We start from the raw sequence: 27,733 nt of genomic DNA on the forward strand, positions 1-27,733 counted from the left end.
GATTTTTCGACATGATTCTATTGCAATGAAATTCTTTCACTTATCCGCAGAAAGGCTGCGCACGCCGTCCTTCTCTTGTTCAGAGGCACGCTAATGCGAAAAGAAAATTTCGGGACGACTGGCTCCGGGACCAATAACTTAAAGGTGTGTGTAATGTGGACGGGCTTCGTAGTTAGCTCAGTCTTGAAGGATGATCGTATCGTATTTAGGAACGTAAGTGTCGGGCGAGCTCACTCAATTGCCACTGGCGGCATCTCGTGGTTTCTGTATTAACGCAAGCCATACATGACATAGTCTTACGATGTTGTAAAGCTAGTGAGGAAATTTATTATTTGGCCAAGTTGTACAAAAGCAGTCGCAGCGGCATTATCGTTTCTAAACGGAGTTTGTGCATATAAGAATACACGATTTTGCTTGTTCGCTTTCGAAATGTTTTCCAGGTAGGACATCGTCGAGAGGACAAGGACAAGCGGCAAAGTGCAAATACTGCAGCTGTATATTGAGGCCTCATTACGCGGATCTTCTGAAGCACGCTGACTCTAAGAAACATCATGATTACGTTGTGCCTACCGCACAGCAGCTCAGGCTGTTCAGGTTAGCAAGCCAAACTTTGACCAAGCAAGGTGCGAAGTTCGAATTGCATTGTACACAGCTACACGGACATCTCTAAGTGCGGTTCACAAGCTTGGTGAAATTGTGCAAGAAGAATTGGACGGAAAATTTTGAATGCACCGAACCAATTGCGCAGCTGTCATCAAGAATGTGTGCGCCACACTTCAAGCTTGCGCTTGAAGTGTGGAGACCGGTATCATATCAGATCAGATTGAAAAGTCATATACCTCACTAATGATCGGTTCCTGTAAGACTTCTGTCCTGTCACCTCCAATGAACCTTGCTGTCTACAAAAAACGTTTTCATGGTTTTCACACAACGTTGACCACACCTTTACCTTTGAAAGGAACGGACATGGATGGAAGGATATTACGAGCGTTCCATTCATAATGGGTGGTAAACCTTGCGGCACCAAGCCTCGCGGCTAGTCGGGGAACCAGGCGCACCAAGCACTCCCATGGTGAAGCGGGCGATGCGAGTGGCATTGAAAAACGCCAGTATAACGGAAGGGTTTTCGATGGTACTGTATTCTACGGGGCTATAAGTAACAGGAAATTTTTATTGCTAGGTACGGCGCTCATATCGCGAGTGGCGATATTTTTGGCGAAATTTGGAAAAAAATGGTGACTTTTTGCGACTTTGACTCGAAAGTCAGTGGCAACCCTGCTTGAGTTGTCCGTATGAGTATTTTCAGCCGGTGTATACTTCTACCAGACTTACACTTGCCGGAGAAAGACAACCAACCTGTCTCTGTTCACTTCTGTTTCTTTCTTTCTCTCTCTATCTATTTCTTTCTCTTTCTCGCTCTTTCTACATTTCTTTCCCTTTATTCTCTCTCTCTCTCTCTCTATATATATATATATATATATATATATATATATATATATATATATATATATATATATATATATATATATATATATATATATTTCTAGCCTCCTCTTTCTATCTCTCGCTCCCTCTCTCTCTTTGATTCTCTGCCTTTATCTCGTTCTGTCTTTCTTCTCTTTCTGTCTCTCTATCTCTCTCTTTCCCTTCATACTATGCTTTACTCTCTCCCCTCCCTCTTTCCCTCCTCCTCACTCTCACTTTCCTTTGCCACCCCCTTGCTATAGTATATGCTAGGCTGTGCTATGCTCCGCTAGCGTGCCTGGATAGCCGAGTGCTTACAGCGCTCGCCTTCGGATCGTGGGCACGCGGGTTCAATTCCCGCCTCGCCAAGAAATATTTTTCGTCAAGAATTTCTCTCATTCTCTTTCTTCCTCTGTCGCTGTCTTTTCTCTCTTTCTTACACTCTCTCTGTACTCGTTCTCTCGCACATCGGCGTTATTGCATTCCACGCAGAAGATGAAGATGAAGAAGACGAAGATGAAGAAGAGGAAGAAGAGAGCGCGCGGCGGTTCATGATGATGATAGTATTCTGTTCGCTCTGCACGGACTAACGGTCCGCTTAAACAACTCCGCTGCTAAAAAAAGAAAATTGCGCGACATTTAAAGTAACGCGGCAAAAAACGCCCTCTCTTTAAATTCTTCTAGAAAGTTAAGTAAATGATGGTCGTTGACAATGCCAGAAAGAAAGAAAGAATCTGGGAACATTAGTTAGGATAAACGACGGGCTTACGCAAAACCCGGTGCGCGACGTATAATAAAACCACGTTCGCTGACGTTCAGCTATTTATTCAGTAAGAAACTATCGCTTGCTCGAGCTCAATGTAATCCTCTTAACGAACTGTGAAACTCTTCCGCAACGAAGGAGAAAATCGAGAGGAAAAAATTGTTTTAAAATTTCTGCGCTGAAGAGGGATTGTGCTGAAGGCGAGAAGGTAATGTACCGGCACTAATTATCTGTGGTGGTGCGAGAAATGCAGATATTTATAAAAATGTAAAGAAAGTTGAGTGCTCAATTTCAGGTTTGTAAATTGATGAAGAAATTTAGGAGTATAGGTTTCTGGACGCCACTCCGTCAGGAACCGCGAAAGTTCTAGAGTCGGAAAGTAATTTGCAAGCCATTGCAATTAAAAAAAAAAAAAAGATGAGTAGGTATCCTACGTAACATGCCTGAAAAAAAAAAAAAGACAGATTCTAGAGATATGCCTCACTATGTTCCTAATCGAATGTTCCTCACTAAGAATAATGAGAAAATGCACATAAAAGTTGTGCATGTGAAATATTGACGAAATAGGAAACAGAGAGACGACCTACGCTGTCACTACAGTTATTGTTTATTTTTTTCCCTTAATTTTGAGTCACCCAGACAAACGCGCGTCCCATCCGTTTATAAATAGAATAGTTGAGTATAAGCTGCGAAATCTAAATTTAGCTAGTACACAAACTTTCATTTACAAGGGAATTAGGACAAGAATGGCACATGCTATAACTACTATTGCTACTTCTCTGATTATCGCTATTGCTTGAACATTTTGCATGAGACAGTCTCGTACACTGTTTGGTAAAAATGAAGCAACAAGAGAATTTCTTGCTACGACGACACCAATGATTATCAGCAAAAAAAATCAATAAAGCACCTTAAAAGCAAAAAAAAGAAACCAAGAAGTGGGCGCACATTACGTAATGCAACAGTCCGTTACTTGCCTCGAAGACAACTGATGCTTACAATTGTTGTTCAGGCAGTAATGCCATAGGTTTAGAGAGGTTAAATGCCACTGAACAAAAAAAAAGAATCCAAGGTATTTCCACAACAGTGCCTTTAATAATCTGCAAAATTCACACGCACGCTTAAGGAGCTGCCCGTTACTGCCCCTAAACTAGATGATTGCTTCACTAGATCCCAGGCACTGTGTGAATCGGTTTCATGCGAGACAGTCAGCGAGTAGCTACCCATGCTGCGCTTGTTGGCTTCTCATTAAAAGCATCTTCTTGAGCCAGGCGTTACGAGATGGATTGACGCGCTTGTTGGCTTCTCATTAAAAGCATCTTCTTGAGCCAGGCGTTACGAGATGGATTGACGCGTTTGTGGAAATGGACTAGTGTGCATATCGTGGGCTTCTCGATCAACATTATCAAATGATTCTGGTCGAAAAAGTTGTTTTTCTTATCAAAGTCAGACTGGTGAACCGAACTATGTTTGGACGCGATACATAAATCCAGAAATGAGTAACAAGTGTACGCCTGATGAAAAAGAAAAAAAAAACGATATGCCTTATTCGTAGTAATAAACAGCGATATGCCTACCTTCTGCTTAGGGAAATAGCTTCCACACTTCGGCCTGTAGTAGCCTTTACATGTAAGTATTGGTGTGACTGGATTCGTGCAGATATAATTTAATGCCCCATCCTTCAGATGTACGCCATTTCAGGCGTGTACAATGTGTACATGTACTTCCTGACATGGGAAATATTGCAAAGCAGTTTTTTTGTCACTTGATCAAATGGTTGAGTCATAGCTTAGCTAGCCTATTAGATTATAGAGATGCACATCTCGAAACTATCTGTGCACTATGAGGGTCGTCAAAAATTACGGCTTTTGATTAATTTTGGTCATCCACGGTTCCGTAACATGCAGTTAAAGCTACTCCCACTCGACATTTTGAGCCTGCGCCTGTACAAATACCATCACGGCAACTGGGAATCGAACCTGCGGTCATGTGCCGAACTTATGACCAACGTGGCGATGGGTAAGGGTTTGAATGCAAATGTTTGGAGGCCGAATTCACAAAACTTCTCATTTCTTAAGTGCGTTTTTCCATTGGCCAACCGGCTTCGCCACTGATATCTCCCGCATCGTGATTGGCTGAAACATTCTCTTACAAAATTTTTTATCGTAAGACGTTTTTATGAATACGGGCCCTTATCTTCTATACTTTTTGTACACACGATTTGTTCAAGACCTCATCCGTGAAGGATGCCAGTCGGTTAGAAGCAATAGTTAAAGTCAAGGCTAGAGTTGATTGATTGATTGATGCTGAAACAATAGAAGATAACTGTTGTGTGTATGAGCAATGAGCTCACCTTACTTGAGGAGACTCTTGGACAGGCTCGCAGCATCCACAGCTGTTACCAGGTTGGACGTTCCTGATGAATCTGGGCGTGTCCGCGTCCGCACCACGCCTGCGCCGCCAGTGAGCTGCTCCCGAAGTTCAGTCAGAGTCACCGCCGTTGATGATGAGCGAGCGCACGCCAAGTACGAGAGATGCCGCGCGAACTTTGTTCGGTTGGAACGACAAATGCGAACGCAGCGTTCGGTTAGCGCCAAAGTCCTCAGAACCACAGCTTATATAGTTCACCGACCCCATAGTATGAAGACACGTGCGTGAGAATGCGTGTCTTGTGAAGTGAAACTAAGACGAAACTATGACGTCAATATATCACATGCGATGCCACTTGGTACAGTTTGCTAGCCTATCTTTTCCCGTACGATAAACCTACATAACCTACGAGCTATAAACCTAAGGTGTGAGTACAGTGAGTCCCAGAACAAATCTACGAATGAAAGCGGCGAAGCCAATCCCAACTTGTTGGATCGAGAGGCAGCCCGCATTCAGTCCGCGGTTAACACGAGTCCTCTTCTCATAGGCAATCGTGGGACACGACGTTTCGGCTGCCGATGAATGGCTCTTCATCACGAGTGATGACGCCTTCGTGTGGGTGCCCGGGCCGGGCGTTGGCAGTGGAAGCTGTTGTCCAGAAGAAAATAAGAATAAAACAAAGTTTCAGGATTCGTCACTGTTAGGACCAACTTCAGGCTTTCCTCGATACTTCTTTCTTTCCTCTTCGAGGCTCCCCTCACATCGGCTGTGACAGTGTCCGCACGACAGACAGACGCGCAGTCGTCGAGAGTTCATGGAGGGTCATAGTCGGGGCACCGAAGCATCGCTGCCCAGATGAGACAGAGACGACGGGTCGACAACCTCTCGCTTGGCGCGCTCGCAGACGCTCTGCCGGTGTCTGAGCCGCGGGAGCGAAACCAGCGAGCGACCGGGGGCTCCCACCCCTCCCTCTCCCACGCTGGAAGAGGAGGAGGAGGAGGCGGGATCGCGAACAACGCGTTCCGCCGCACACACTGGTCTCCATGGCGACCGCCTTATTATGCTAATGCCAGTCAATACAGGGAGCACGGAGGAGCAGCAGCTCTCCCTGTTCATTCCGTTCTCGTGCTCACTTCTTCGTTGCTCTTACAGCCTGGCCTCTTTTTTGTTGTTGTTTTATTTTTCGCGTTTCATTTTCGACGACGCGCGTTTTGTGCTCGGCAAAAAAGGACAAAAGACGAGGATTAAAGTAAATGAAGGTAAATTAAAGAATAAAAAAGCATCACGGAGAAGACGGGAAAGGCCGAGGCGATGAGTTTGGATACTAGGGCGCTCGGCTATACGCGTCACTCGCGGGCTCCCGGGGAAGGATGACGTTTGCGACTTGTTCGTGCGTCGCGCAAGCCACTCGGTCGGTCCCGTCCTTGCCTGCGCGTATTGTGAACCGCAGCGGTGGGAACTTGATTCGGTTACGGCCTTCTTTCTATCTCCTTTCTGCTGCAGTCTTTAGCCGCGGGCGTCGGCAAACAAGCACCGAAAGCTTCGACCCCTCTTGGTCGCGAAGTAGGCTGCGACGCTTGTCGCCAGAAGCATCGAGTCAGCGTTGGGGAGAACAGCGGATAGGCCAGGAGCGGGCGGTGTTTAAACCTCTCGCTGTGGTGTTCGCAAAAATGTGTTTACGCGAAAAAAAAAAAAAAGAGCAAGAGGCCTCGTTGTTGGTCCAGAAACCTTCAAGGAGAAGAGAGCCTCATAGCTTGCATGCTGTGCGAATGTGAGCGCCCCTTGAAGCAATGTTGTTCCATCTGTTGGCTGCATTTTCGCTGCTATCGAGCAAAAGTGAGTGATCGTACTATGGCACGTCTATTTGGAAACGTTTACAGAGTTAATCAAAAACGTCTGGCGGACTCGGCGGAGCGAGAGCTGGGTACACAAAACAAACTGCTCAGTCCTTTTTGCCCCACTGAGACACATCAGTGTTATGGGAACGCATGCAGTGAAACAGGAATTCACAAATAACTGGCAGACACGACCGCAAGATTATAAGTTTTCTGGCAGTCGTGCCAGCATTGAAGAAGCGTAGACTTTCTCGTTGCCCACTTGGGGGTTGGGGAGGGGGATCGCGCTGGGCTAAATACGCACTAAGTGAGGTACACAAACAAATCTGTCGTTGTTGCAGTCACAACTGGGAAGTTTTGCATGGTATGTTCCAGTAGCACACCACTCGTCTAGAAGAAAGTGCAGCCCCTAATTAGGGGCGCTATTGTATGCGGCTCAGGGGAAGGGGGTGGCGTGGGGGCGCTAATTTCTTATGAGTTGTTACGTACTTCTGAGTCACTTGCGACTACAGTTGCGAACATGAATGTACGAACGCCAATCAGATAGGCATCCCAAAAGTACTCTAAGCTCACTGAGATGTATCACAGTGGCCTTATGAATTACAAGACCACTTCGTCCATCGAAGACCCCGTTTTTATCCTATCTCCAACTTTCGCCTGGCAGCACTCTTCGCATGAATAAAAGAAGAAAGGTTAAGTTCATCGATATTTGTGTCCAAGCAACATTCTGGTTTATCCTAATTTAAGACTTAAGAGATTCGTTCGCGTCGTAGTTCACGCAATTCTCAATGCTGTTCGCCAGAAACAGAGCTCGAATTATGGCTCACCTCCTGCAGATTTTTTTCTCAGCCGCTGGGTACGAAGATCTTCATTCACGAGGACTGGGAATCATTCATTTGTAACAATTAATTTTTCATTTGTTTTTGTCTTTTTCCCTCGTGAATTTTAAGTGGTGCGGTGATCCCCTTAAGACTCGTGTGGCTACTGACGTAGTCGTTTCTGTAGCCACGATGGTTTTTCGTCTTCAGCCAACGCAAAACAGCGGTTCGCAGAATGCTAAGAATGTCAGGGGACGAAGAAATCTCGAGGAAGGATACCGGAAATTCCAAGGCCCGCACTCACGAATCGCGGACGGCCCAAAATCTCTTCGCCGCTCTCTCTTCGTTACTACTTAAAGAGGATGAAAGATAGACGACGAAGTAATTAGACTGTCCAGGTAGCCAGAAAGTCCGACCTGCACTCGTTTGCTCTTTTCTGTTATCTGTCTGATTTGTCAAGGAAGCTGCGAATGCTAGCTAAAAGGCGTAGCACGCCAAACGAAGTAATCGAGGAAAAAAAGAAAAGAAAAGGGAAGATACGAAGAACAAAAGAAACAAACAGAAGTGAGTAGGCCCTTCGATGAAGCTTTAAGCATCGGAGAAAATAAAACGGCGGAAGCGGCGCATGGTAATGGGAGCAAGACGGGAGAGGAGCGCGCACTGCCGCTAGTTGCCAGTGAGAAAGCCACAGATGTCGCCAGGCTGTTCTCCTGAATCGGCGAGCTCGCTCCGTTGTGCTCGTTGCTTATCTCAGATTTTTTCCCCGCACTTTTTACTTCCTCTTGTTTTTTTTTTTTTCGTATGCCTGTCTCTTCGTCCGTCTCTCCTGCAGGAGCTCCGATGCGCGCGAGATTGCTGGTTGAGGTGGGGGGGGGGGGGGGGATCTACGGATGGCAAGCGATAGAGACGCACTCTCATCTCCTCCCTTTTATACCATACCCCCAACCTCTCCCTTGTACGCCCACTTGCACCTTACAACCAAGCACTCGCTTGCCCCCCCACTACAACCCCCCCCCCCCCCCACCTTTTCCTTCATCCGCCGTTCACTTCGCTTCGGCTGAGGCACGCCGAGCGCAATCACACGGAGCGAGTAGCAACTGGCTCACGCGAGATTCCTCCCTTGGCAGGGAGCGTCGCATGGAATAAGGGATGGTGTTGGGGTAAGCGAGGGGGGGGGAACGAGACGGCAAGTAAAAAAAAAAAAAGGTAGCGTGGATACCCGACGCAAAACTCAACGTTAGCGGATGGTGTAGTTGCGACGGCGTCGAAAAACGAAGTCGCGGGAAACAAAACCGAGGCCGTGAAAGGAGGCCGGTGTAGAGAGAGGAAGCAATAAAGGGGGAAAAAAGAAGGAAAGAAATCTGCGTCGCCCTTTACCGTTCCTCGCTCTCTCACTCGCATTTTTTCCCCAGATCCCCGAAGAACATGCAGAGTCACGGAACGCCACCGCTGCACCACGTGGCGAGAGGAGTGTTTTGATTCAGGAGGCTTCCTTCTTTTGCCTCTAATGCCCTTTTGTCTCGCTTTGATCGCGTGCGGATCGTTGCGCGATGAAGGGAAAACGGGAAGGAGATTGAGCGGGGGAGGAGGGAGGCTGGGAGGAGACGGGGGGCGACAGAATGAAGACCGAGAGCTATAGCAACAACGACGACAACCTGCGGCGGCGTAACCGAGGGAATAATGCGAAGGAGGCGGCTTGTTCTATATGAACGAATCGTGGTCGTTTCCTTTTTTTTTTTTGTTTCGCCCTCGTCCCACATTGACTCCCTACGCAGTGTAAGTATCACAGTTCCTCGGAGCAGCGAACGCTACGGCCTGATTTCCAAACGACGGCTGGTGCCTCGCTTTGCTGTGGTATTTCGTAGTTTCAGGTCTCTCTCTCTTTTTTTTGAAAATATTTCTTCGTCATTCCGTGTGACGCGCGGAACAGTCGTGTTTTCGTTCGGTTTTAACGACCGAATCTGGTCTTTCTCCCATGAAGCCGCGTCCCACGCTACGTGTACCTCGACTCTCATGCAGCGCGACGATTTCATTTCGGCGGCGTTGCTGCTTTCGCGAACCTTGAGTCGTGGATTCCTCTCTAAATGCTTGCGGCGCGATACCTTCCCGCCGGATTCGCCAACCTCGCCCGCTGTGCGTTGTGTCGTCGCGTTGATTTCGCTCCGCATACAGGGCTTTATTTTACGTCTCCTTTGTGTTCGCTTGTCAGTTTAGCAATGGACAAGTTGCTCTCGCCGGCGTGATGAATGTTAAAATTCGGGGAACGAACCGAAAGAACACGCCGCTTCTGCCGCTTTAAAGGCCAAGCGGTTGCAATGGAAAAATGATAGCTCTGTGAACTCAACTGCAGACACGCTCCATCTGCGGGACTTTTTGTTCCGCCCCTAAACGGGAGAATTACTTCGCTTCGCTAAAACAATGTGATTCCTTTCCGTTGTTTCACATTTTTTTTCGTTTTGTTTCAGTCAATGCTCTTTTCCTTTTTTTTTTCCCTTTGTGATTCTCCGTGCCTGCTGTTCGCTTTTGTTTCATTGGAAAGGCGCACGAATGCCTGCTACCGCGTACCCTTTTGTTCGCATCTTTCGATTGCTGAGTGTTCCGAAACCACCACTATGAAAACTTGGCGTAAACTTTTGTTATACAAGTCGACAGCTTGTTCTGTGGGCGTAGTAACTTTCAAAGAAGCTGCTAAATCATTAGAGGTGTGAGCTGCCGTCATGCGTCGTTTAAGAAAATATACCGAACGTTTTTATTGAGTTGTTTTTTAGTAATTATTTTTCTTGCCATTATATTGCTTCTTGTTTTTTTTTATGCTTACCATCCCGGTTCTTGAGTGAGGTAGTCACATAGTATAGTTATAAATAAGAGGTAGAAAACTTTATAGTAGTCTGTACTAACGTTCGTTGTCAGCCGCTTAATTATGTGGCGATATGTAGATGGTAAGAAAGAAAAAGAAAGTGATACATATTTAGGAACTTCGCGTTTATGACCCTTTCTGCTGCTCCTCACTAGAACAAGTTTGGCGCCTCACACGTTTGCAAAACAGCTTAACATTGTACAGGCTGCATCAGAAGACGAGCGAGCATCGGGCGCGTGATAATAAGCCATTACGCTTCTCCTTTATTTATGGTTTTTTTTTTTCTCGTAGTGTTCTCTTGCGAAAGAGTGTAGATGGCATAGACCTATAATAAGCTCGTTTAGGGCTTGCGCAATTTTACAGTGTAGTCTAGTTAACATCCCTACCTTTCCTTCATTCCTTCTCTCTCTCTTGACAGTGTAACGATAATGCGGTCAGTCGGTCGCACAATGCCTGAAGGTGAAGACAAAGCCCAAGGCTCTTCCTGCAGTATTTTGTACCACTCTGCGTTATGCACTCTCTCACCAAAAAAAAGAGGTATTTTTATCCTGACTTCCCACGTATATGACTCTCTTTAGAGACACGTGAACTCTCACTGGGATCATTATACTCTCGTCGGAGAGTCATGGGGCCCAAAGGAGAGTTAACGCGTCTCCTTAAAGAGAGTCATCTACTTGGCAAGTCAGGGCTCACGGAAAAGAGTAACGCATACTCTTCTTTTTTTTCTTAGAGACTCCAAGTTTAGACATGCAAAACCTAAAACTCCTTATTAAGAGCTTTAGAGATAGCGAACCCAAGAGCTTTTGCGTAATCATAGCTCCACGTCGTGCTTGTGTTCTTTTGTGATCTGCAGCGTTTTTTGTTACGCCATGCGGTCTGTGTCCTCTAATTGTGGGTGTGCGGAATTTAGAACTTCCCATTATTAGGGTGTGTCGGGAACAGCAAGGCCTAACCGATTTGCGTACTGAAAGCCCAATACGTTGAATGCGTTTTATCATGCACCATTCGCTCGAGTCGTATGATTCTTATCGAATATAGAAAATAACAGACGGAAGAAGAAATTGCCATGCGGCTGGCTGCTGTGCTCTGGGGAAAGGGACAAGTCTAGATGAGGTGGAAAGAAAAGGTGCCCATGGCTTTCAGACATCTCGGCCAATACATCGGCATCACGGTGACGGTAAGCGGCGTGACCGCGAGCACCAAACAGGCTGTGGGCAATAACACAGGGGGATCATCGAGTACTGGCGAAAACCGGACGGTGAGCGGTCATGGGGGACGCGGTGACTTCGTGCGACGAGGGCAAGGAGAACGTGACCGGCGGGCAGCACATGGCGGTGGGCGAGGAGATTGCCGAGGAAGACGCCGAAGACTCCCAGGACGGCGAAGGAGAGTGCGACGGGAGAAACATCGAGGAGATTGCCGAGGAGACTGACGAGAAAGGAGACGAGCAAGCTGACAACAAGGTGGGCGCTCGTTTTGTGCTGGTTGACTTCTGGGACGACGATGATGGCGTGAGGGAACTGGACGGTGCGAAGGAAGATCTTGGAGGGCGAGAGGAAAATGATGGAAAGGCGGAGAAGACGAGGAAGAAGAGGCGGAAAAGGAAGAAAAAGAAAAACAAGGACGAGAGAAAAGCAGCAGAAAATCACCGCATGGTGACGAGGAAACCCGAGAGTACAAGGACTGTGCAGAGGCCATGGAGTCTCGACGTGGTAAACGGAAGGCAGCCGAGGTCGTTAAGGAGGAGGAAAACGAGGAGAACGCGGGAGGCGAAGATTGCGCGTACAGAGGCGGCGCTGGAGGCTGGGAGACAGCAGCCGGCGGCTAGGACGGTGAAACCGAACAGGATGCGGAGTACCACGCGGAGGGCGAAGGCGCGGCCCAAGACGGCTAGTGGGACGAGAAGATGGAGTGCGTGAACGCCGACGATGCTGAGGTCGTGGATGACGTGAACGACGACGCCGAACGCGCTGAGGACGAGAAACCCGCCGAAGAATCTTCGGACAACAAGGCCGAAAAGTCCGAGAAATCCGAGAAGAGCGAGGGGCAGAAACCCGAAAAGCCCAATGAGATACCCAGAAAGCCAGTGCTAGGACCGTCGGAGACAATGCTTTGGAACATCGCTGAACACCGGTGTACGCAGAGCGGTTCAACAACGGCAGGTACAAGGACGAAGAGGAGGACCGAGACTACGTCGAGGTGCAGGTCTATCGATACTGCACGCTTTGTAGTGCGATACCGCAACGACCTGGTACCAACATCGGCGAGGGCCGAGGAATGAGCGCCGGAGGTACAGGCAACCATACCTTCTACGGGATCGTCGCGCCTCCATGGCTGCTGAGGCCGCCAGCGTTCGACGATTACTACGCGGAGGAGTGGCCGCCACATAGACGTGAATGGTTCGAGCGGCTATACAACGGCAAAACGTGACACAGCGGTACGCCTACTACGACAACGGCGCCATGCAACGACGTTAGCGCCAGGAGGCTTATTTCGACTACTCTGGGCCCGCTAGCTCGGTGGAACCGGCTCTACACCAGGAGCATCGGCGCCCCATCGTGCTCCCTCCGAAGACCGTGGTCATCAAACTGAGAGAGTCCGATACGCCTCCGTCTCCGGGAGGCGATGACAGAGTTGGTTTCCCTGCGCGACTCGATGATGACTCGATGAGGTCCCACATGTTGAGTGATGGCGCTGGGACGTTGATATATGTGCCACGTGCGGTTCGCCGTGGCCAAGGGTGATGGCCGCCGCGTCCTCCTCCCCTATTTCACCGGAGGGGAGGGGGCAGTGTGGGAGCTCTGGGTTGAAGAGGAGAACGAGGAACCATGGCGTGCTCGCACCTCGCGCTAAGTGGCCGCTGACAGGCAGTCGCGGCCGAGCTCTCACACTGTAAAGACCAGTCCCTTGACTCTTGGTCTCATCTCTGAGGGGTTTTCTTGCCAGCCGCGGCCTTGAACCCCACAAGGTATGCATTCATTCAATGAAGTAAATATACTAAATCAAATTAAACATGCAATACTCAAGTTCAACCATATACAGGCGTATCGGAATGGATAATAAGCTTCATATTTCAAGTTGTTTCTCATGAACAGAACTACAAATGTTGAAGGGACCGACGACCAATTTTTATGTTACAACCTGTTTTCTTTAGCGCGACGGAAAGCTTATCAGTCAGAGTGTCATCAGTAATCGCGGAATGGTAACGCGGAGACGCCGTGAAATATTCATAATAAAAATTTTTCGATCTGCGGCGACTATGAATTCGTAAACACAACACATGCTGCAGACAGTGGGAGGGGACCTCGAGAACGGTTCGTGCATGACACGGATTTGGGGACATGTGAACATAGCGCCATATCTCGTCGGTGACAGCGGTGACCTGCCGTAACTGAATGGGAAATAGGCGAAAAAAAATCATATCTGACGAAAAAGCTAGTTACCAAAAACGACTCCCGGTTCTATACAGCAGAGATTTGAACGTTCTGGTAAAATTAGTGTCGCACTAAAAACCGCGTGGCTCCCCAGAGAGTTTAATATTTTACAATGGGGCCCCATGTGTTTCTAATGGGCGGGGTTCAATTGTCCTGGGAAGCCACACGCTTTGTAGTGCGATACTATAATTTTACCAAAACGTTCCAGTGGGTCTCTCCTGCATATAACCGGGAGTCGTCTTTTGGTAACTAGCTTTTTCGTCAGATATGATTTTTTTCGCCTATTTCCTATGGCAGGACGCCGTTGCTGCCGCCGAGAGATGGCGCCATGTACAGACGTCCCCACATCCTGAGAATGTTTGTGCATGTAGGTTCTCAGCAACGTTTATAGAACCAGTTGGTTCGCAGCGCATGCGTGCTCTTTACGCGCATGCGCCGCGGCTCGACATTGTTACTTTAAGCCGCGAAGGCATGCAGTGCCGCTTCTCAGCGTACAACTCCTTTTACCTCGTAAGCAGCACAGAATAGAGCGGGGATGGATATTACTATACGTACTCTAATTTTGACACTAACTGTGCTGCGCATGAAAGCTTGAGACTACGTACAGGAAAGTGAACGACTCTATAATCAAGCTTCAAGGCTCTTCCGCCAGGCTGCGCGACATACCGGTATTTTTGTGACTCTTAAATCCGATTTAAAAACATGAACTCCACTAAGATCGCGAAAAGGACGCTTGAATATGTCACTATGATTCACGGTCTTTTCATTTCCACCAGGATCTAATCACCCGTTCTGGCCAGTTGTCGGTCACTTTGAGGAGAATAGCAAGTTCCCCAGCTGTATAGATGTTGTCCGTCGGGGTGTCCTTAAACTTCGTGATGGTAGTTCTTGTAGACCCTTCTGTGATGGTTGGTCCATCACTATGGGCCTGAATGGTTTCTCTGTGATTCCTGAACAACAGATGGATAGAGCTGGTGGTGAGAATTGCGCTCTTGCTCTCCACTACTTTTAGGCGAACTTGGAGCTGAGCAAAGCTTTAACGACCTGACCTCTTCCCGCACTTGTACAATGCGACGGAACGTAGAATATAGATGTCAATACGGAAAATGGGTAGAGGGGAGGGGGAGGAGCCGACGAAAAGAAGCCTAGAATATTCCGTTTTCCATAACAGTGGCGGTACATTGATTTTATTATTATATAATACTATTTAAATGTAATAATAATATTTTTATTCTCGTATATTTGTGTATGAGACTTCAAACTGCCTCTTTTATTCTCAGTCTACTAGGCATATCAACTTTCTCTCGTTCTAATATGTTCTTTACCCGCTTCTAACATACCAGTCAGTACTTATGAACGGACTTGCAAGCAAATATGCTTGCAAGCGAATATGAACTATCATAAGGTATCTGAACGTTCTAGGCACGCTACGTAGTTTATGTGAATGTGTTTAGTGCTGTTCCGACCACTGAGGGATCGATGCAAGGCTTCTCACACTGTGAAGCACGTCAGACGACGTTGGTTGGAAGATCAGCTTGAGCCTGGCGATCTACTTTTTATGAGAATGAACGTGTGTCAAACTGCGGAGAGGAAAGTGATGCCTTCTAGTCCGTCGTGCTTTGCATCCCACCCCCTCCCCTTTCCCCTTTCCACCCTCACTTTCTGTTTCCCTGCGCCCCCGGTCAGCCCAGGCGTTCTCGTTGGTGCGCCATTGCCATCTGCTTAGTCTCTACGCGAGGAACGCAATTAGTGTCCCGATCTGGACAGCGAGAGAAGTCTGGTGACAGTACAGTGGGGGCCGATAGCCTCCTCCTGCAACTTCTATCGTGCGAAGGTTGAGTCATTTATTTGACGATAACCGAAGTGTTGGCGGTTTTCGGCATTGCATTTCCGCAACATTAAAACTGTCAAATAAAGGAACTAAATCGTCGGAAGGGGGCTAAAACGATTATCAAAAGGAACGAGTTGATATTCATGAGAAAATGCTCCAAGAAGAGCATGCTTTGAACGCTACTCGATGTACGGCATGAATCACACTTGCCTTGAGCGGTCGAGCGCGTGGCTGTGGACGCTGGTGCCCTCCACAGCTGCTACCTCGCATTAGCTACAAGCTTCCGTTCATCCTTGAATTATAACACAAAGATCTAAGAATGTGATATGACTACGTTTGGTATCATTACGGCGTCGATCACTACACATTTTCTGCAAACGCGGCGGCTGAAACGGCCGACTGGCTGCTCCGGACGTGTGTGACCAGACTGTACTGTATAGATCTTTTTCTATTCGACAGTATGGCGCATTACTAGTGAATCTTTCTTTAGAGTGATCATGTGCAAGCGTTCTTGAATATAGTAGGTTTTATCGCGCTGGAAAGTTATCTATACAGTTATTAAGCTGGTCTTCTTGGTTCACTTGAACTTTGGTTGAACTGTGCGAGGACGGGGACAAGGTCGGTAACAAACACGAGCGCAGACTATCAACACTATGATTTATTCGAAAATAAACAGAGCATGTACATATACTGGATACGAGTGCACGTGTGGTTAGTCGAACAAAGAGTCTTCATCTGTTATCCAAGGTAGGCATGCTACTTATCCGTCTGATAAATAGATCTTTGGGAAGCACAGCAGGGCTATGGTGGCCTTGTGTTGACGCTAAATTATTCTCCCACATGCTCGCTCGTTCATATTTTCTTATTTAATGATGTCGCTTCTACGAGTACATATCATCACATACTGAACAAATGCCATGGGAATGCCGTTGAGAAAATTTAGGGAACACAATCAATCAATCAATCAATCAATCAATCAATCAATCAATCAATCAATCAATCAATCAATCAATCAATCAATCAATCAATCAATCAATGGCTGGGGAGACATAAAAGCAATTTATGAAAAAACTTTGGAAGTTTAAATTACAGCCGAGACTTCTACTAGCGATATTAAATTTCTCCGTGAAAGGCTCTTCGGTTGATGAGTGGATTGAACAATATTGTCACGTGGTCGTGACGTCGACGAAGACAGCAGTCGGCGTTTGCAGGATGAAACTGTTTATTTGGCCGAACTTGTGGCCAGAAATTGAGAACCAGAACTACAGCAATACACGCTGTACAATGATAGCGGCGAACAGGGCGTCGTCCGTCGATCAACTGACAAGCGGCGAAGCGCGTCGGCATTTAAACATGTGCCGTCGAATATTCCAGCGTTATCGCTGGCTGTCGTGCAAATTCTAGAATAAGCTCGAGTGTGCGCGTCTTGCGCGCAATCTTAACAAAACGATCTACAATGACCGCGAAGGTTCTCGAACAACGAGGCGCGGTTCGCGCTGAGCGTTGCTGACAGTCTTTGTGGCCGAAAACCGAATACAGCAAAACTGATAAAGAAACGCAGGTGGCAATATTTTAGACCTTACTCGGCGTCACTCTCTTCCTCTTTCTCGCGGTTTCAAGCTGCGTAATCAAATGAAGAGAGAGAGCGAACGATATAGCGAATAAATCACAATAACAGCTTATTTCTCTAACACGGACATGCTGAAGAGGACGACGTTATAGTTCACTTAAGTAATTAGTGCGGTACAATGCATTAAATGCTACTATATCTGAATATTATGGGCAGCACGTGCAACTCATTCGTAATTTATCAATGTTACGACGAATATGTGAGCGAGAAGCAAGCTTCAACGCCGAGGCCTTCGCATTTCTTCATTTTTTAAAGATTCCTCCTTTACGGCGCTTATTTCCGGCCTGCTTCCAATATACTGTCCAAGCCTGCTCCTGAGCTGTGAAAAATTGACCCCGAAGCAGGTGTTCCTGAAGTGCTCTTGAAAAAGAGGGCCCGCTTCATCATCATCCTTCATCCTTCATTGTTTCGTTTTTTTTTTAAACTTAGAGTTCATTTATTTGCTTTGCGCATGAGCCTGTAAGTTTTGATTCTATTAAAAAAACCGGCAGATCTAGTGGTATAGCGAGTGTTATCGCATTCAAAAATGAGAATACGAAAAAGAAAAAAAAACTGAATGGTGACCGCGAACGCGTCATATTAGTTCGACAGCGATATTCAAGTGCTGAGCATGCCGTTGAGTGCCATTAATGCGTCGTCAAGTTCGGCACTCGAGTACGGATTTCTCGAGGCTGTGAAGGAGCGTCGACACATGGTGCTCTTGTGCGCTTTGTATTTTTGTGTCCGTTAGAAAAAAAAGAGACATCGTTTCGTGTCGTTTGTTCTGATCACATGGTGTTGAAGTTAACGCATTGGGAATACATTGCTGCGTATATGTGTGTCTGTATGTGATTTAGAAGGAAGGTGTTACGTGCAATTGTATTTAGAAAGGAGGGTTCACGAAGAACATAAAGCTACATTCAGCGGATTAAGATAACCATAAGTTTAGGTATGAAGTAATTATAGTAACATGCCAACGACACGAAGAGTGCACATGTCGCAAAGAAAACGAGTAAGAGAGAGAGAGATGAAAAAAGGAAGGCCGGGAGGTTAACCAGATATTAGCATCTGGTTTGCTACCCAGCACTGGGGAGGGGAAATAGGGGCAAGAAAGAGGGTCTAGAGAGAGAGAGGGAGAGGGGGAAAAAGAGGAGAAAAAAAAACGCACGTACACACACAAGATAAAAAACAACACACACAGGGACCGCGTCCTGATTACAACCGTTCAAAAAGGCCGGTCGATCGCAAAGAAGCGCAGTAGCGCTTGCATGGCCTTCTGCGACGTTGCGTCTTGTCGATGGCGTAGAGAATTCTTTCCTCCGACAAAGGTCGGTCATCCAACTTGTCGAGCGCGTTGCAAAGTGATAGTCGCTGTGCACTGTACTGAGGGCAGTCGCAAAAATATGTCTAATTGTTTCTGCGTTTCCACAGTGTTCACAGGCTGCGGTGTCGGCAATCCCAATGCGGAAAGCATAGGCGTTGGTAAACTCAACGCCCAACCACAGCCTACACAAAAGGGTCGCGTCTGCTCGGCGAAGCCTCGATGGGACTTGAAGACTTAATGTAGGGTCAAATGAGTGCAGTCGATCATGTTTGAAGTGTGGCTCATTCCATTGTGACGTGGTGCGTTGGCGAGCATGCAAACGGAGCTTCCGTACAGCGTCGGTCCTAGAAAGCGGTAGTAACAGTTCATGGTCTTCTGCGTGGGCTGAACGAGTAAAGATCCTGTAAGACATGATACGGCGACCAATGTACGAAAATGTTGGGTTATTGTTTGTTTTTTTCGACAGATTTCCTGATAAGATCTCGCATGAATATTCGGAAGAAGCTACTTTACATTAAGTAATAGAACACCAAATATTTTATTATTTCGAAAGAACGTAAGAGGGTGTGTGTGGCTTCAACTTGTTAAAAAGAAATGGCAGTTACGCCCAAATACCAACACATTGAAAGCAATTACAAGGTTTATCATTGGGTTTGGTCTCCTCTGACGGTGCTCTAAAAATATTTCGATGAAGGCAAAATGTTAAAGGCCTGTGTGTTAATAGTTATGTGTTCGTTAAGGGCACAGGTTAAGCCCTATACGTAACATGCATTTCTGGCCATTTTGAGCTACCGGTTTCTCTGTGATTAAAAGGGACATCCACATAATGCATATATCCTTTTCATTCAAATTCTTCGCTCTATCAGCTGAAGCAGATTTATTTAGATCTGACCAATATTAGAATTTTGGTGCGTTTTTTACCACTATTACGTAAATATTGAGTTAATTTGATTCTTTGAAAATTTGTAACACAAAAACTGTAAACTCCATTATTTCAATTCTGGCACAGTAGTTGTATGCGTTTATGCAAAATACAAGAAAAAATAATCAACTGGTTATCTCGGAATACGTAGGGAATAATGGTACCTAAGTAAAAAAACAAAAAAAACATAGCTTTGAGATTATCGAGTTTAAAGTTAGAAAACAGCTGAACAGCAAACATACTTTGCCACGAACACCGTTAAACTATTTTATTTAGTAGCTACAAGCTTGGTAATCATTTCTAAAGTCAATTTTTCACTTTGGAGCCTCTCGTTTTTCTTGCATTGCTTCTTTTGTGAGCTGTTGTGCAGCTCTATGCACAATGTGTCGTCTATTGTGGTCAACTTTTTCCAGCAAATTGACTGTATTATGGCCAGGCTTCAATCCTAATTATTTCAGAATTTTTGCTCTTGCGATACTGCCATCATTAAGCGAAAGAACAATACCCAATGTCGCAATCCTTAAGACTCTGAAGCCTAAACAAAGAATGCAAAGGCTGCGACGCAATTCCCATTAGCTCAACACTTTGACCGCACAGTTTTACACGCGTAATTTGGTCTAATTGCATAGCAAACAATATTCACGTCCATTAGATGATAGCCGTTGTCACATTGCACGCTATTTATCTCGAAGGACGCTGAAAAGGCTGAGGGGTTCAACGATGAAGAGCTTGCTTGCTGGTTTAGCGTTCAGCACCTCAGTATGTCGCCGGCATTCAGGGGCGTAGCCAGAAATTTTTTTCGGGGGGGGGGGTTCAACTATACTTTATGTATGTTCGTGCGTGCGTTTGTATGTGTGCGTGCCTATATATGCAAGCAAAATTGAAAAATTTCGGGGGGGGTTTGAACCCCCCCACCCCCCCTTGGCTACGCCCCTGCCGGCATTCATTCGCACTTACAAGAGGACTGTTTTGGTTGCCACGAAATTTGCACTTGCAGACGACTTTTTTTACCCTCAGCATCTCAACTTTTCGACGGGCGCAACAGACCCAAGATGTAATGAAGCTAGGAGCTGAAAGTGTTCGAACAGACGCGCTCCGAAGAACAAGTGCGAATAAAAAGGCGCACATCGTTGTCGGACTGCCTTAGAAGTTACCCGACAGTGTCCTATACACAGCTTACTCCAGACAATCATTTTGGTACAGGAAGTCTGTTTTAGAAAAACGGACCGTAAGCACAGAGCGCATACGAGGGGCTTGTGCGTGTTCATACACTACTTGCTTTCGGAAAAACTGGCTTTCAGCCACAAAAAATACTTTTTAAGAAAAGCACGAATGCGGAAAATATGCACCAAGGGACACCCTTCCCAAATTCCAAAGAAAAAAAAAGGTTTTTTTTTTTAATGTTGCTTTACCCCGTGCCCTTAAAAAAACCCCAGATGGTCGATATTTTCGGGAGCCCTCCACTACGGCGTATCTCAAAATCATCGTGGTTTTGGGACGTAAAACCCAAACGATTATTATCAGTGTTCTAAACATACGCTGAGACGATTTGTTGGCCTGGTGTCGCGGGTGACACAACTGCTATTGTTCAGCTGAAACAGCGCCACAGCCTATGTGTCGCGCAACGATGGCGCGATGACGGATGCTTGCAACGTCGTTCCCCCCTCAACTATTATCGTGTTGAGGACGACGCCCGAGGAAAGGATTACATAACTCTAGAATGACGTTTCACTGTTCGTTCTACCCATGCCGGTGTAGTACGTACGTGACATTGCATATTCACCTCCGTACAACTCTACATCGCCTAGACGGAAACGGAACGCTGTAATGTTAAAGCATCGCTCGTACAGATGCACCCCACGCTACAGCTTACCTGCGCTCCTTACGAGTCCTCCAGTCGCCTCATACTCAAGCACTGAGAATATCCCTTGGCCTTCCAGCATGCGCATCTACAGCAGCGACTGTCGTCATCGCGCGTGATCATCCAATGCAATCGAGAAACACAGCATAGCGTATCAGTGGATGCCGGGTCATTGTGGTATATACGGTAACGACCGCGCAGATGAGGCCGCCCGATCTGCACATCACGATGCCTACTCCGCAGATATACCGTTCTCCAGAACCGAAGCAGCTAGAAGGTTTCGTTCGCTGGCACGTAAACTGACGCTTGCAGCACTGGAACTCGACGAAATCCACCAACGCTCGACTACACAGCTTGGATCCCAATCTTGAGCTCCGCCTTTCTCCGTGATTATCTCGATCTGAGGAGACGCTTGTGTGCCTCCTGTGACATGGCGTGGCCTTCCCAAATGCCTACGTTTTTCTGAGTGAAATGACCAACAACTCCACATGCAATTACTTCAGCTGCGAAGAAACGATCGCCCATCTTCTGTGTGAGTGTCCCCGTTTCAGTGCGCCAAGACAAGGAATTTCCAATGCGTTATATGGACTAGATAATCGCACTTTGTCGGAAGCAAGGGTTCTGGTACACTGGAGCGTTCTGTACACAGCACAGAAGGCTTTGAAAATATTACTGCGTTTCTTGCGGACAACTAGCCCGAGAGACAGACTTTAAGCAGTGTCGTATTCTTCTTTTCTTTCTTTCCTTCATTGCTTGATGTTCTTCTTTTTTTTTTGTAACATCTCTCATCTATCATCGTTTATCCGCCTTACTCCTTCCCCCAGCACAGGGTAACCAGCCGGTCTAAGAACTGGCTAACCTCCCTGTCTCTTCGCTTGTTTCTTTCTTCCTTCCTTCCTAGACGGGAGCGCTTTCAACGTTCACAAGATCTTGGGACCACAGGACTGCGCGTCACAGTTAAGAAAGGCAGCGAAAGCGCTGCTGCGATTTTTTTAAAGGATACTTGACTGATTCACCGTCTGTGATATCACGCGTGGAAACGTTGTTACATCGACAGCAACAGTGACCTTTTATTGCGATAGCAATTACATGGACAGTCTCGGCTGGATTTTGCCTTCGAAGTCGCCGTCATTCACCGTATATGTATAAGTATGTATATAAAAATCAAAGTCCCAAAGAAAAATAATTCAGAAAAATGCTTCCGAAGCGCGGAATCGAACCAGCGACCTGTCGTTCCGCAGCGCGTGGCGCTAACCACTACGCCAGAAAGCGCAGATCCTTCAGGTAGCTAACGGCGAGCGTTATATACACACCCTTTACCGCTGGCAAGACTCAGAGACGGCAGGCGCTTATAGGCGTTTCTTCATTACCAGCGAGATGGTGCGAGAAGCGCGACTGGCGGATTTAAAAGTCGTCGACGAGCTCGCTCGCTTCTTCTTATATTTGCGCAGAGAGAACCTTGCCCTTCCGCTGTCTGCTCGCGCGGTTTTCTCGTGGTGAGGGGAAGAGGGATGTTTCGAGCTTTCACCGTGATGTCCGCGCTCATGTTACGGAGCATACGAAAGTCACTCGAGCTCAAGGGACGCCGCTAAACGAACAAACAGAAGATGAGCGCGAACTATCAAGTCTCACAGCTCGACACTTGAAGCACGCTAGTTTCCTTCGCTGCTTCGGCCGCCTTTGCAACAGAAGCGCTGTTCAAACTGAGAGTATCCATTGGCGAGCCTCACTTCGTATAGCATTAGTTCCTTGCTATCGCATTCATTGCTTCGCCCTTGCGGCGAAACTGTGACTTTTTTCTCCTCCTCTCTGGCCTTCCTTCCCTTCCCAGTGCAGGGTAGCCTACCTGGCTCAGCCCGAGCCCTAGTTAACCTCCCTGCCTTTTTTTATCTTCTTCTCCTCCTTCTTTCACAATTGTTCAGCAAGAACAATTGTAGAGGAAGAGAAACTACACGAATTGATGCACCGTTTACATCAGCAGTGGAAAGCATGACGCTGTAGCAAAAAAAGACAAAGAAAGAAAAAGAAGAACGCCGCTTAGGCTGTGCTGAAGAGGCAGCTGAATGAAGCTTGACAGTGTGCACGTGGCGTGATAACCCTTGCGGCCAAACACGCTGCGGACCTCTCATGAACTTCCAACTCTACATTCACAAGTCGCCCATGCGCAGAAAGTATATATCCTGGCAGCATGACGGTGCACTCGCGCATCGAAATTTCTTGCCATTGCGATCTCAATTTAAGAGCCCTGATTTGCATGACTGAAAAAACACGTGTGAGCACCATAGCTTCTGATAGAGAGCGTACTCACGCGCGACTACGCTCTCTCTCCCTCATTCAGACTCCTTTGAAAGGCATGAGTATGAGTATGAGTGAGTGACGACGTGTGTGAGTAGGTGCGAGTGTGAACGTGAGTGAGTACTCATGAGTGCGAGTAGACGTGAGTATGAACGTGAGTAAGTACTCATTGAGTGTGAGTAGACATGAGTACATAGGCGTGCGCACAGGAGGGGGGGGGGGCTACTTTGTCATAACTTCCGGAGTTTTCCACTATGGCGTAGACCTGTGTGCCGCCGCCGCCTGTTTTTGATCACGCCGCTCGCGCCCCGCCGAAATCCAAAGGGAGGTCACGCCGCCGCCGCCGCCACGCCATAACTGCGGCGCGCCGCCGTTAGTCTTTTAACCCGAACGGGGAATCTGGACATAAAATACATCACTTCGCCGGGGAGCTCTTCTCGATGTGTCCATGTAATGGACTTGTAGAAATTGCGTACTGCACGGACTGAAAGACGAAGAGGAGAAGAGGGTCTGAGGCTGGAGTTCTTGAACTGTTCTTACGTACGCCATGTTGGGACGGTATCGCGCAGTGCGCTAATAAAGGCTGCAAAGGAGATTTCCCACATCGTTTTGGTGCCGAAGACTCGGGAAGCCGCGGCCTTCATCCCGCGAGCTGTCGCGTCCGATCTGGGACGTCTTCCTGCAACCAGACCGTCATGGAGCGTGCCAAGAACAAGCGGGCGTCGCGTCGGTCCCAGAGTACGAGGATTGTGAATGAGGTAAATCAGCTCGTACAGTCAGACCAGTTCGAGCTCTCGACGCTTCACGTCCTCCACAGCCGGTTAAAGGCGGGCCAGACGGAGTTAGCTGCGCTGAACGCAGAGTTGGAAACCTTCCTGACAGACGAGCAGGTGGCAGAAGACTACGATTCCGTCATGGAATATGAAGACGCTGCTACCAGCGCTTTGGCCCTGCTCGAACACCGCATGAACAGGATCAAGGTCTCCTCACCATCTTCGACGGCGCATCCGCCTGCAACCACTACTGAGGAGGACCCACCAGCGACCTCGGAGAGGGAACCGACGCGACCTCAACGTGAGTTTGGTGCACGATTGCCCAAGTTAGAACTTTTACGCTTTGACGGCAGTTTAACTCGATGGCAGCCGTTTTGGGACATGTTCCGGCACTCCGTGCACGATAACCCGAGCTTGTCCAACACGGATCGGTTCCACTATCTTGTGTCGTTACTCGACGGAGCCACTGCTCAAGCCGTCGCCGGAATTCAGGTCACAGATTCATCGTACCGCGACGCACTTGAAATATTAAAACAAAGATTTGGGAACACGAAGCTAATCGAACATAAGCACCTGGAGAGGCTCCGCACACTAAAACCCGTCAGGTCTTCGAGCAACGTATCAGCCTTGCGGAAGCTGTACGACGAAGTACAACCGGAGAGGACTCGCGAACCTTGGAGTTAGCGCTATATCATACGCAGCCATGCTGAGCGATGTACTGCTGAAAGTTATCCCTGCTGACATAGTAGTTGACTACTATAAACAGGAGAGCAGGGAGTCACGTACAGTTTCAAGTGACGCCTGCAGTACACAATCTTCGCACGAGGAGATGGGGCGTTTGCTGCACTTTCTTCGGACCGAAGTGGAGTGCCGTGAGCGAAGCGCACAGATGTCGACTCCAGGGTCAATGAATACTCGTAGTATAAAGACGTTTATTAGCGGGCACTCGGCGACGATAAACGACTGCGACAGTCAAGGCGGGGTGCCGACTCTGAGCGCGAGGAGCGTGCTGTCCGAGAAGAGCGGAAGAGGACGACCCACTAGTAAGCGCTCGAGAGGGCGACCCATTACAGGCTTCCAACGCTTCGCTACAATTACCCCGGGTACGAAAAGGGAGCCGCCTGGCGACCTAACTGCTTGTCACTATGAGCGGGTCATGGTAGGGTTTCAGGCGCTCCACGTTGACAATGTCGCGCCCTCGACGGCGCATGTCCGAAGATGGTTCAAGGGGTTCGATCACGTAGTTGACCGGGGACGTGCGTTCGACGACACGGTAGGGGCCGTCGTATTTCGGCAGTAGTTTAGAAGAGAGGCCAGGTGCAGTGGTAGGGACTGAGAGCCATACGAGTGCTCCAGGGAGGAACGTGGGCGCAGAAGTGGTGATGTCACCGCGAATGCTCTTCTGCCGCTCTTGGTCATTCGTAGTAAATATCTTGGCAAGCTCCCGACACTCCTCAGCAAGTCTTGCTGTGGCAGAAATAGGCGCACACTCAGACGGGTCCGGCTTGTATGGAAGGATTGTGTCCATTGTGTGCGACGGGTGCCTGCCGTACAATAAGAAAAAGGGCGAGAAACCAGTAGTGCTCTGCGGGGCGGTATTATAGGCGTAGGTGACAAAAGGCAGAATGGCATCCCAATTTGTGTGATCGGCGGCGACGTACATCGAGAGCATGTCGCCGAGCGTGCGGTTAAAGCGTTCGGTGAGGCCATTCGTCTGCGGGTGGTAAGCAGTAGTTTTCCGGTGAACGTTGCACTCTTTGAGAATGGCTTCGACGACTTCGGACAAGAAGACACGACCTCGATCGCTGAGCAGCTCCTGGGGTGGACCGTGGCGCAGCATGAATCGGTGCAGCAGGAAGGAGGCAACCTCGCGCGCTGTAGCCGCTGGGAGGGCGGCAGTTTCGGCGTATCGCGTAAGGTGGTGAACAGCGACGATGGCCCAGCGGTTACCAGCCGACGTTAGAGGAAGTGGTCCATACAAATCGATGCCAACGCGCCCAAACGGCCGGTCAGGGCAAGGTAGAGGTTGCAGACCTGCAGGCGACAGGTGCGTTGAAGTTTTGCGGCGCTGACAATCGATGCAGGAGCGAACGAACTTCTGCACGTAGCGGTACATCCCTCGCCAAAAGTACCGTTGGCGAATGCGGTGGTAGGTTTTCGATACGCCAGAGTGTGCACGCTGCGGGTCAGAGTGGAACGACTCGCATATGTCAGAACGCAGACTGCGGGGTATTACGAGTAGCCACTGGCGGCCGTCGCCGTAATTGCGTCGGTGGAGGAGGTCGTCGCGAACGGTGAAATGGTGCACTTGACGACGCAATGCGCGAGTGGATGGTGTCGCCGATGGATCACTCAGCAAGGCTATCAGTGAGGCAATCCAGTGATCCTTGCGCTGTTCAGTGGCGATGGTTTGAATGTCGATAGACGAAACGGCATTGTGAGACACTGAGCTGGAAGTATTGTCGTCAGGCAAGGGGGAGCGCGAGAGTGCGTCGGCGTCAGCATGCTGGCGTCCGTTGCGGTACAGCACGCGGATATCGTAGTCCTGTAGGCGAAGTGCCCAGCGGGCGAGGCGGCCTGAGGGATCGTTCAATGACGACAACCAGCATAGTGCATGATGGTCGGTGATGACATCAAATGGGCGACCATACAAATAAGGTCGGAATTTCGTAAGGGCCCAGATGATCGCCAGGCATTCCTTTTCGGTGACGGTGTAATTGGTCTCGGCTTTAGTAAGCGTACGACTTGCATATGCCACGACATACTCAGGGAACCCTGGTTTGCGCTGCGCAAGGACAGCGCCAAGGCCAACACCGCTAGCGTCTGTGTGTACCTCTGTAGGGGCCGCAGGGTCGTAGTGGCGTAGTATGGGAGGCGACGTCAACAAACGACGGAGCTTTGAGAAAGCGTCGTCGCACTCCGACGACCACGAATGGAGGGGCCCGTTACTTCCGAGAAGCTTCGTCAGTGGCGATATGATAGTCGCGAAATTTCGAATGAAGCGCCGAAAGTAGGAACACAGTCCTACGAAACTGCGCAGTTCTTTGACGGACGTATGTTTGGGGAACTCGGTCACGGCCCGAAGCTTGGCGGGATCAGGAAGAATTCCGTCCTTGGACACGACGTAGCCGAGGATTGTCAGCTGCCGTGCTGCAAATCGGCACTTCTTTAGATTCAGTTGCAGACCGGCGTCGCTCAAACGCGTCAAAACATGCCGTAGGCGTTGAAGATGCGTGGAGAAGTCCGGAGCAAACACGACGACGTCGTCGAGGTAGCACAAGCACGTGTGCCATTTCAGGTTGCGCAGAACGGTATCCATCATGCGCTCAAAGGTGGCGGGCGCATTACACAGCCCAAACGGCATAACGTTAAATTCGTACAGGCCGTCGGGCGTGACAAAGGCGGTCTTCGGTCGAGCGTCATCAGCCATAAGTACTTGCCAGTAGCCTGAGCGCAAATCGAGAGATGAAAAGAATTCGGCGCCTTGCAGGCTGTCAATCGCGTCGTCTATTCGCGGCAGTGGATACACGTCCTTACGAGTGATCTTGTAGAGTCGTCTGTAGTCCACACAGAACCG

The 27,733-nt window shown here is 48.3% G+C and overlaps 1 protein-coding gene across 1 annotated transcript; it reads left to right on the forward strand.

Moving 5' to 3' along the window:
• The first annotated feature begins 24,078 nt into the window (after positions 1–24,078).
• Positions 24,079–24,840, forward strand: LOC119394747 (uncharacterized). Its single transcript, XM_037662052.1, has one exon. It carries the CDS (start codon positions 24,079–24,081, stop codon positions 24,838–24,840), a length of 762 nt encoding a protein of 253 aa, XP_037517980.1.
• Positions 24,841–27,733: the final 2,893 nt, after the last annotated feature.

Source organism: Rhipicephalus sanguineus, chromosome 5 (assembly GCF_013339695.2).
Source record: "Rhipicephalus sanguineus isolate Rsan-2018 chromosome 5, BIME_Rsan_1.4, whole genome shotgun sequence".
NCBI classification, from domain to species: Eukaryota; Metazoa; Arthropoda; class Arachnida; order Ixodida; family Ixodidae; genus Rhipicephalus; species Rhipicephalus sanguineus.

Bases quoted from the DNA above. Each gene is read 5' to 3' on its own strand.
- LOC119394747 (XM_037662052.1), top strand. From the start codon at position 24,079: ATGGAGCGTGCCAAGAACAAGCGGGCGTCGCGTCGGTCCCAGAGTACG.